This window comes from Malania oleifera, chromosome 3, assembly GCF_029873635.1.
Source record: "Malania oleifera isolate guangnan ecotype guangnan chromosome 3, ASM2987363v1, whole genome shotgun sequence".
Lineage (NCBI taxonomy): Eukaryota > Viridiplantae > Streptophyta > Magnoliopsida > Santalales > Ximeniaceae > Malania > Malania oleifera.
The window spans coordinates 23,646,401-23,658,000 of record NC_080419.1 but is presented as its reverse complement, the minus strand read 5'-3'; the positions used below and the strand labels follow the sequence as shown (position 1 = coordinate 23,658,000).

General features: G+C 38.9%; 1 protein-coding gene across 1 annotated transcript in view; it reads right to left on the bottom strand.

Annotated features, from left to right (window-relative positions):
* LOC131150296 (probable histone-arginine methyltransferase 1.4) overlaps positions 1–11,273 on the bottom strand; it is a 27,806-nt gene extending 16,533 nt beyond the window's left edge. Inside the window, exons 1-7 of the mRNA XM_058100924.1 lie at positions 10,685–11,273; positions 10,173–10,235; positions 9,812–9,926; positions 8,322–8,468; positions 7,200–7,303; positions 6,973–7,071; positions 6,815–6,884 (exon numbers count right to left, since the gene is read on the bottom strand). Of these exons, the coding sequence (XP_057956907.1) occupies positions 6,815–6,884; positions 6,973–7,071; positions 7,200–7,303; positions 8,322–8,468; positions 9,812–9,926; positions 10,173–10,235; positions 10,685–10,897 (811 nt within the window). The 5' untranslated portion in view covers positions 10,898–11,273. The remainder of the gene's footprint in view (positions 1–6,814; positions 6,885–6,972; positions 7,072–7,199; positions 7,304–8,321; positions 8,469–9,811; positions 9,927–10,172; positions 10,236–10,684) is intronic.
* Positions 11,274–11,600: the final 327 nt, after the last annotated feature.

Genomic DNA, 11,600 nt, shown 5'->3' with positions numbered 1-11,600 from the left:
GACTGATGAACACTCACCCTCCCCTAAAGAGGTTTTTATGTAATTATCATCCTGACACTAGGAAGCATCAAAGTGACCGAGGAGTCATACTACCTTATTTGGCATACAAAGACACTACTAGCAGAAAATAACCCTACACTAGTATTTACATGATGGAAACCCATCCCAAGCACACGAGATAAGTGGTCACAGGCAAGTATAATACCCTGAAAAAGCTTAGCTCGTGACATTCTCCCCCACTTATGCAGTCGACGTCCTCGTAGACTTTTGGCAAGATAGGTACACTTCAAGTTTGTCCACGAACGGTTGAATATCTTCCGCAGAAATCCAGCTGATTTCTTTGTCATCAAGGCCTTTCCACTTCACTAGGAACTTCTACCGCTTCTTCCTTGAGGATTTGAACTTTCTATCTGCAAGGATCTCTTCAAATTCACGTCTGTCAGGTTGCACTGTCTTCAACTCTGCCCGGTTGAACTGACTTCTACTCAGGTCAATGGTGTCGGCGTTGAATGGCATGAGGCAGCTGACATGAAACTTCGGTCTTCTCCCCTGATCCGCCCACTTCTTCATCTGCTTAGAAGCTTTCTCCAGATTGGCTTGGGCAAACTCTGCATTCTATCTCCATTCTCTAGTGAAGATGTACACGCTGGGACTCTTTCGTCTAAACGGCTAGCCCACTGTGTGAGGTAACAGCAGCAGCTGGCCTGTAACAAGCTCAAAAGGGCTCTTGTTGGTTGTTGAGCTCCTTTGGGCTTTGCCACAAAACGAAGCCACATCAAATAGTTGCACGCCATTCTTCTAGTTGTCGTTGACACAATGGCACAAGTACTCATCTAGTAGCCCTCTGAATCTCTTCATCTGTCCGTCTGTCTGTCGGTGAAAACTCGAAGAGATGTCAAGATGTGACCTGAATATCCTGAAAAACTCTGTGAAGAAGTTGTCAGTGAACATTAAATCTCGGTCACAAATAATAACTTGGGGAACACCCCAATGTTTGACAACAGTCACAAGGAACAATTGTGTCGTCTCCTCTGCCGAAGAATACTTTGACGCGGCCATGAAAGTACCATACTTCTTCCGCTCCCCCTTGTCTTGTTGGCAAGTGAGACAAGTTTTGGTATAATCAACCACATCATCCCGCGTGTGTGGCCAATGATACCTCCCTAATAGTCCTGTCATTGGAGTCATTCTCCGCGAATACCCCTCAACGAACTTCGTGCAGTATATAGTAAGGCCAAGAAAGGAACGCAACTCCTTCACTGTCGTGGGGATCTTCCGTTCTTGAATCATCCTTACCTTCTCCATACCCCTCCAGATATGACCTTGTTCAACCACATGACCAAGGAATTTGTTACTCCACTAAGCGAAAGAGAACTTCCCTTTCTTCACATACAAACTGTCTCCCCTCAGCTTGTCGAACACCTTCTGTAAATGCTCTTCATGTTTCCTTTGAAACAACACCGATGCTCCCAACAGTGTTTTGGAAGGGCGAACACATCCCGCTTCCAATTCATCAAGTTGTTTCCCCAACTCTACTATCTCTCGAGGCACAATCCGACATAGCCCTTTAGCAAGTGGTTTCACTCCTGATAACAACTTGATCTCTTGCTCCATAGTCCGTCGTGAAGGCAAATTGTGAGGTAGCTTATCCGGCAACACATCCGTATCCTCATCCAACACCGCTTAGATGATCGTAGGCTCCAGCTCTTGGCCTACTTTTTTGTCTACCACCACCGTGGCTAGACGTGTCTGCTCACCCTGATCCAATCCCTCATTGAGTTGTATGGCTGAAAGGGACTTCCCGTTGTCTCCTTTCGTTGCAACGACTTGCACCATGCCCGAGTGATCTCCCATCAGACACAGGGAACCAACCGAAGGCATTAGCACTACCCTCGTCTCCCTTAGGAACTCCATTCCTAGAATGACTGGAAAGTCATCCAATGGCACCGCTGTGAAATTCACATGACCTTCCCACTGTCCAAGCTTTACAGCAACTTGCTTGGCTACTCCCAGAGTAGGCTGGGCAACAGAGTTAACTGCTTTCATGCGTCCTGTATCCTTCTCTAAGGATAAGTTGAGTCTCCATGCTTCCAACTGCGAAACAAAATTATGAGTAGCCCCCGTATCCACCATAGCACGAGTACTCTTTCCATTTATCCTCAAGTCCACAAACATTAACCCTTTTGCTCGTGTAACTTTCGGTATTTTGGCTACTTTTCCAATGCGCTCACCAGCCGTACTAAACCCAACCCTCGGGGCATGATCCACTTCTTCCTCGCTTTCCACCCCTTTTCCCGAAGTAGAAGCTTGTAAGGCATTGAGTACTCTCGTGTTAACACTCACTCATTTTGTGATCCACCACACACGTAGCACGAAATTTTACTCTTCCCCTTTCCATTGGGTGTGTTCAACCCTTGAGACGACGAAACTTCCTTCAAGGTTGATGATTTAGAGTCGGCTCCCCCACTCTTGGGTTTGCCGTTCTTGAAAGACTTTCCACTATTTCCATCTCCGCCAAACCGTTTGGACGAAGCAGTATCAACACCAACGTAGTCAGTCAAGCGTTCTGCAGCCGCTTGTGCAGTTGACAAGTCTTGAACCCTTTGCCTATGAAGTTCAGTTCTTGTCCACGGTTTCATCCCCTCTAGAAAATAGAACAACTTGTCCTTCTCCGACATATCCCGAATATCCAACATCAAAGCAGAAAATTGTTTCACATATTCCCTGATTGACCCCATTTGCTTAAGCTCTCTCAGTTTTCTCCTTGTATTATATTCAACATTTTCAGGAAAGAATTGGGCCTTGAGCTCTCTCTTCAAGTCTACCCAACTATCGATTACACAGCGTCCAGTTTCAATCTCTTGGTACTTGGTACGCTACCATAGTTTGGCATCACCAAGTACATGGTCGTAGTATTCACCTTTGCCTATTCTAAGGTCATCCTCACAGCGTGAAAGTACTGCTCCACATCAAACAAGAAGTTCTCTAACTCATTGGCATCTCGAGCACCCCTATACGTCCTGGGTATGGCACCTTGGTCTTGCTAACTCCCGGAGTGTTGGAGTTCCCCATGGCAAGAACCATCAGATTCACCTTTGCATCCAGATCAACCATCCACGACTGAAAAGTTTCAACTGTGTGGCGAAAGTCCTCTGACATGTCGTCTATCAAACCTGCTTGATGTTTTTGTGATCCCATCACCTCATCAACAAGTTCTCTCATTTTGGCCACCTTCGCGGCCATAATGTTGGTTGTTGTCTCAACCTATGCTCCCAGCACGCTGATCCTCTCAGCGGTGTTTGGTGTCATGGTCACTTACCAAAGCTTTCCAAATCCAACAACGAAGGCAATCGAATTCACGTAGCAACTCAACCTTGGGCTCTCACCAAGTGTCACCGACTTGTCTCTGATACCAAATGTCACGGTCCGACCATTTTCACACCCTTGTGAAGGGCCGTACGGCGCTAGCTAAAGCACTCTTGCTTAACTAGCCAGCCTATTGTTTACCAAAATTCATCCACGAAGCACTTTCATTAACATTCATTCAAATAGCAGCGAAAACAGTAATCAATTCATGAAAGTCGAGGCAAGCAAGCAGTAAACATTGAAGCAAACGTAATTCACTAACAACGCCTCCGTTGACATGGTGTGTTTAGCAAGGGAGGCAAAGTAGGCTAAACACGTTGACAATAGTTAGTGAGTTTTACAATGACTGATGAACACTCACCCTTCCCTAAAGAGGTTTTTATGTAATTATCATCCTGACGCTAGGAAGCATCAAAGCGACCGAGGAGTCATACTGCCTTATTTGGCATACAAAGACACTACTAGCAGAAAATAACCCTACACTAGTATTTACATGATGGAAACCCATCCCAAGCACACGAGATAAGCGGTCACAGGCAAGCATAATGCCCTGAACAAGCTTAGCTCGTGACACGAAGCAAGAATGGTTGCAAGGAACAATGCCGAGGCAGAATATAGGACTATGGGTAACGGAGTTTGTGAGATGCTATGACTGAAGAGAATTCTTGAAGAGCTGCGGATGCTGGTGAACATACCAATGAAGTTGTATTGTAACAACAAAGCTGCCATAAGTATTGCTCAAAATCCAGTACAACGTGATCGCACGAAGCATGTTGAGATTGACAGACACTTCATAAAAGAGAAGATTGATAGTGGAGCTATTTGCATGCCTTTTGTTCCTACTACTCAACGAATAGCCAATATCTTCACCAAAGGACTTTTTAGACCTAGTTTTGAGTTCTTTGTAAGCAAGTTGGGCATGATACATATCTACGCTCCAGCTTGAGGGGGGTGTCGGATTTCTAGGGAATAAATTAGGAATTTCTATTTTTTTAAATCAGAAATTACTATTTCAATTTCCTGTTTTCTAGCCTAGAGATCAGCTGATTTGATTTGCTGATTTTTGTGGTGATTTGATTTGCTGATTTTGTGGCCTTCCTAATTTAGTGGCCTTCCTTTACTATTTCTCTTGTAATTGTGTCTTGAAATTCAATAAGAATGGTTATTCTTCTAAAAAATCCATCATAAACATTTAATAACTAATCATAAAATTATAATTTTTTTTACTTTTTAATATCATGAATTTAAGGCTTTTGTTTTAATCAAGAGAATTCGGTAATGGGCTTGAGTTTGAGTGGGTATGTAGGACGGACAAAGAGGTGCGTATAGTAGTGCAAAAGTAGGCAGTGTGGGGTTGTATCTTGACCAATTGAGCTTATGCTAACCTAGTTGATGCCTAATAAGCATAAGCAGAAGCATGTGGAATTATCTACCAGTTTGAGCATTAGTTGTTAACAGCTTGGCAGATATCCATCAGATAAAACCTAAAATGTGCCAACCAACTCATTAAGGGGCGGAGAAAAAATTTTAAAATCACATTAGACTCATTTCATGTGCGGATCAGTTATGAGTCAGTTTAAACAGGTCTGATTCAATTCAGATTTACAGGTTTTTATCCATTTTGCTAAGTCCATGAATCCTTCTCCACCAATTCACCCAATAGAGGTGGTTAGTAGGCCTAAGTTAGAAGAGGAGCTGAGTTTTGGAATTTGGCATCTAGAAACATTTCTTTACAGAGGTATTTTATTATAAATCAACTTTTAAGATTCTATTCATTCAGTCCTTAGGCTGAAGAGTTTGAAACTTAACATCGAACTTCCCAATATGAAGAATACAGTACTTCATAATTTTAAATCAAAATTTGAGAATGTATGATTTCAATCAGAAATCATGTCAAGTGCTACAAATGGAATTGCAAAATTATCACTAAATGAAGTGAATTTATAAAGAACTTCTCAAATAACTGTGGTTTACTTTGTCAAAACTGGAAATAGTAGCTAAAAAGCACTAAACTTGCACACATCTCAATCATTGAGGAACCAACTAGCATGGTGAAAACACTGTGTCAGGATGATCAATGGAAATGAGGGAAATTATCTTGGCATGTTCGTCAACATTTGGAATGAATCCAGAAGAGTGTTCAATGGGGACTATGGCCTATATCGAACACTTGTTGAAAAGGTGGCTTACAATGCTCTCAAGGCATGGTTTGTTGTTGTTGTTGTTGTTGTTGTTGCGACACTCTTTAACTGCCAGCCAGCTTTTCACACTTAGTTGTGTTTAAGATACTAAAATTGCTTGATTTTTAGGACGAGTACCAATTCTAGAGGGTGGACCTTCTCTTCAGATAAAATGGGGAAAGCATGTTTTGACTCATTCAATGCCTATGGGACAACCAATTACTCTAATCTCATAATCAACCAGCAAACAATTCACTAAACAAGCATGCCAGTACATAAACACATATAACATCACAGAAAGCATGTCAAAATTCTTTGCCTCCCAAAAAGCGACATGCATCAAATTTTTCAGAAGATCAGAACATGGTTTTAAATTGTGGCAGCGAGTAACATAATGCAGCAGTAACGGGTGTAACGGAAAGCGGAAGTAGCAGATGTTACATAACAGGAAGCGAGTGTAACGGCCATGAATTTTTTTCAAGCACACACAACCTTGTGCATATTAGTGTATTTGCATGTTTTAAACTTTTAACCCTTCTTAGAAAGAGATTTAGCATATTTTGGATCCTTTAGTTCAACTAAATTGTTTGGTAAGGGCAAGAAGTTTACATTTGTTTTAAACTACCATTGACAGAAAAATTGCATGGGTGTGTTCATTGTTCTTATGCGTAATAAATTCTTATATGTGCTAACTTAATTAATAAAACAAAAACACATTATACACTCCATTAATCTATTACACACATAAGGCATATGAATAATACAAATATATAATAAATAGAAAAGAAAGAAGGTTGAAGTTGAAAAATATAGAACATAAATATCAAATTTCTAATATTTTCAAAATAAAATATTTTCCTAAAAAGTTCATATTTTCAATTTGTTAATTAATGCATCTTTTGTGAGTATTTAAAAGAATAGTAAATTTTGTATCATTATCATCCTCATTATTATTTTTCCCCCTCTCGCCACACAATATATAGAGAATGATTTATGAAAGGGAAGGCAAAAGTGAGAAGTAAAAAATAAAATAATTTTTTTGGGCGTAACAGTCCGGTAGTGGTTATGTAACAGCCACAGCGGCCTTTACGTAACGGTCGCGGTTCATAACGGCCACTACGGCCATGATTTTTCTTCCCACCAATTTCGCAGTGTGTAACAATATTGGGAACCCAAAAAACCGTTACATAACATTCATGGCCGTTATTTAAAACCATGGTCCGTCAGATGAAGTGAGGAAACAGTTGATCAAGACACGATCAGCTTACCCATTGGCTCAGAGATCAAAATATCTGCTTTCTCAGGCAACTCAATTTCTTCAACTTTACCTCTGATGACCTATAATATGAAATGGCACCAAAAATAATGAGGAAATAGTCCAATGATAGCATTGGCAAAAAGTTTGAAAAAACAAGCACAATCTCACTGTAATCCGTTGACCAAGTGCTGAGTTTCCAGCAATAAGTTTGCGTGCATATTCTGCCATTTCTGATGCTTCCACAGCATAAACATGCTTTGCACCAGCCTAATAGAGGGGGAAAGATCAGTCCAAAAAAAAAATTCCCTATTTTTGTTATCCATCCACAAGGATGATAATGCTTTTGCTGATACACATGGTACCAGTATGAGAAAATATTGCAAAGCTAACTGTACCTGAGCAGCAAATAATGACAAAATTCCACTACCAGCACCAACATCCACCACCACACGCCCAATAAAATCTGCACGGTTCTCAATGACAGCAGCATAATAGGTTCCTATAGAGTGGGGGGAATCAACATTCATAGTGTTAATAGAATTTTCTTAACAATAACTGAACTTAAGAAAAATGAGGATGCTGCATTATAGGAGAAAGGAACAAACAAAGGGGGAAAAGGAAGTGGCTGCAAAGAACTGAAAAATGTCATATTCAAAGCAAGGGCTTGACAAACTAAATAATTGACAAGAACCAAGAATCATACAGTTTCCCAAGGAAAATATAGTATTATGGCTCATCCACCAAAATTACTTCAGACAACCCAATGCTCCGATGCAAAGGGTCTCTAGGGAACCTTCAGGGACACTTAAAAGAGAGGTTTAATCTTGAGAATAACATTACTTATATCTTATTTAACAAAACCTCATATGATGAGAAGCTTTGACCATCCTAGCTATTTGATATATTTTTTGTTTCCCAATACCTTGTCAAAGAAACAGTATTCGCACATCCCAATTGCATTAACCACACCAAATGATTTTTTTTTTTTCGGTAGATACAGGAATTGAATATTAGGGAGATGTGAACTAAGAGATCATCAAAATGTAGCTCTCCTTCCAAGATGCCGCATGATCCAAAATTTCCTACTTTGAAGGGTTACTTTCTAAAAGGGATGCCAGAATGCTTAAAAGGGCCTTTTCTTGGGCAACCATATAACACATCCAAAGATGCTCAAAACAAATTTCCAAGGTACCTTCCAAAAGGAACCAAAATACTTTTGAAGGGCCAGTTGGCATCTATACAACAATACATCCAAAGATACTTAAAGGACGAACAGATATAATTGCCTTGACACACTGAATATAGGCAGTAAAATATTTTATTTTTTTAATAGAAAAAAGAAGAGATTGTATTATGAAGAAGAAGAAGAAGTACAAAAAGGAGCATAAGGAATCCTCCTCAAAAGATACAAGAAATAGGCAGGAAAATATCAACACAAAGTGATCCTTACGAAGAAATTCAAGAGCAAACTCAACCACGTAATTAAAAGGATTAAAAAAGTACATCTGTGTTATAACCTGTCCTCACATAATCCTGTAGCATATTTTGCTGATGCAATAGTTGTCCATAATAATGAAAGTACATTTTTGCAGAAGATGACTCAATTTTGTCATCGAACTTGCTTGTTTTGGAGGTCGAAACTGCTCCATTTTGCAATTGTATTCCTAAGGGGAAAAAACAGTTGATTAAAACCCTTCATGTCATAATAAAAATTACTTTAAATGACATGCATGATAAACTATATATAAATGCTCTCATTCACAAGTACTTTCAATAGTATATTTCGCATACAAATCTCCACAAGTGTTAAATTAAATTGCTGAAGGAATTTGAAGAACAAATCTAACGAACAAGCAAGATAAACTCAGTAAATATATGGCTGTTTGAGAAACAGGAAAACACACGTAAACAATAGGAAGAAAAGAGACAAAGAAAAACATGAGATCTTTACACAATTTGTCTAACCACTAAGTATGCCTCATTTACCAGCTTTGGAAACAGACTTGAATTAGAAATCTGTAACAATGATGTATGATTTAGATACAATACTAATCCATGATAGTTACACGATCCGTATTTGATCCAAGAATACAATTTCCCAAAACTACATACATCGTTTAATAGATAAAATGGTAAATGTCTGCTGAAATGTGATCCAAGAATACAATTTCCCATAACAAGATACATCATTTAATAGATAAAATGGTAAATATTTGCTAAAATGTGATCCAAGAATACAATTTTCCATAACTAGATACATTGTTTATAAACAAAATGGTAAATGTCTGCTGGAGTATGACCTTCCTATACACAACACCCAACCACTGTAGAAAACTTTATAGACACCACCCATGAGAAACACTCTAATCCACTTACAGATTTGAACTTAGCAAAGAAAAATAAGCAATTACAGGATTAATTGTTCTTACCAAAAGTCAAAACAGCCTTTTTGGAGACAAATATATTCGAATAGCTAATACAATTATTTATTGAAAAAAAAAATAATGCCAAATGCAGTTAAATGTCTCTCAATGGAGCTTCTGGGGCACATTCCTGTCCATAAATATGCTTTAAATGACTGCATAGAGCCGTAGATGCAAGAAAAGCATCTTTTCCTTCAATGTTTAACATTCCTCACAACAGTTCTTTGTAGAATTCTAACAAAACATATTTTGAATAGAAAGAAGTTCATCATTTCAGAGCATCCCCCATATGACAAAGAAGCTTAGTAAGTGACTGCACTTAGAAGCAACTATTTGTTCAACCTTTAACATTCCTCACAAGAGTTTTCCATACAAATAACAAATTGTAAACAACTCACAAGTGACTAAGTCGTACAGAGCAGTACAACAGCTAATACTGACTGCATATAAAGAAAACCTTGAAATGGAAAAAAAAAATTATATTATATGTAACTTGATAAAGGATATAAAGCATGTAAGTTTACATGAAATGAAATAACAGTTAAATTTTCAATAAAAGCTATAGGCCGGTATCAAACTGGTACCTTGAAAAACCACTTTCTTCTTCCACTGTTCAAATGCACAATGGAAGGCCCTGCTTTCCTCCTCCTTCGTAAATTGAATTGTAAATCCCCTTGAATACAATTTCGGCTTGCAAACCTAAAAAGTTTAAGAAGCATGAACACCAACAGTGCTTCAACAACTACACTGTGTAACTACACAGACATTATCAGTAACGGGAGAACAATTTTATGTTTAAGTTACAAGAAATTTGACATTTGGAAAAGGAAGCAAAATGCAAAACAACATTAATAATTCATGCAAGTCAAAAGGCTCAAAAAATATTTTTTTTAACAGAAACACTCGATAAAGCAACATACATTAATAAATTATTAACGCCCATACCTCTTTAATTACTTCAGAGCCTTCCGTTATACAAATTGACTCAATAGGGCCCAACTTGAAAAGCTGGAGAAGACAAACAAAAATAAAAAACATCGTCAAATTAATCCCCGCAAAGTCAGGGTATATCGTGCGCTAAGCATTTAGTGCAGAGTTTAGCATATGCCGTAGCAAATTTTCATTTGGGAAAGAAAAAAACAAAAATACACATCCCTACGCTTATATAAAAAAATACAGAGAGACCAGAAAAAATCAAATAAATACGCGTAAACTTACCCTCTTTGGTACCCAACAAGAATCAAGTAAAACAAATAAAAAAATTTCAATCTAAAAATTTTTCACTCTTCGATCCCCCAACACTGAAAGGACAACGCGAAAACCTCACTCACTGTATCTAAAACATAAATACAACTACCCAGCTCAGACCACGACAGAGTTCCACGTTTATTTGAAATTTTCCTAAAACAACAATAAAAATGGGGAACATTTTTCTCATTCGGGAGAAGGAAATTAACCTGAGCAGTTCGAATATCGACGCTAATCACATCCGCAGACTCAGACTCCCGGTGAAATCGAAGCACGGGACCTCCGGAATCGGCGCTGAAGCGAGCGACCACGGGCGAGGAAGAAGAAGGGACGGAAGAAGCAGAAGACGAGAGCTGAGAAACGGAGGCCAGAGTAAACTCAGCTTGCGGCTCGTCGTGCATTTGCCCAAGCTTGGCCTCCATAGCTGCACCCCCCGACGCGAAAACTAGGGTTTAAGCGCGAAGTTGCAGAGCTTCCAGAGAGAGAGAGAGAGAGAGAATATAAAGCTTGCGGCTTTCGTGGGCACTAATAAATGGTCGGAGAGATTTGCATTTTTCGCAGTGAGAACATGTGCTTTCGTTGATACTCTGGTCACGCTCGTCGGTGATTTATCTGTTGACGCTGACACGGGAATTTGGGTGTGCCGGATGGCGTTTCGGCTGATGAAAGGTGGTGTAGGGTTGTTGGGGATCTAATCTGGACCGTTGATAGCGTCGAGTGTGGTCCTGATGGGTGGTAGGCGGGTTGCTTGGACCGCGAGAGCATGAGTTGTTTGCATGTGGGGGTGTACGCTGAAGAGTCCATGGCCGGAAGCAAGATTTCAAGAAGTAATCACTAGACGTTTTGCCACAAAACATGAAAATGAAATTTTTGATATTGTTTGAATTCATTTCCCATGACTTAAATGAATCAAATATGAATTGAATTGTTATAATTTTATTATTTCTTATTTTATATGAGTAATATTTTATATTTTATATCTATATATATATATATATATGGTTACTTTATATTTTAACAAAGCTTACCTCTGAATTTTTTAAATATTTAATCAATTGAGACAATATATAATATTAACTCAGTTTGAGTCTAATTTTGAGCTTAAATTTTTTAATCAAGTTATTA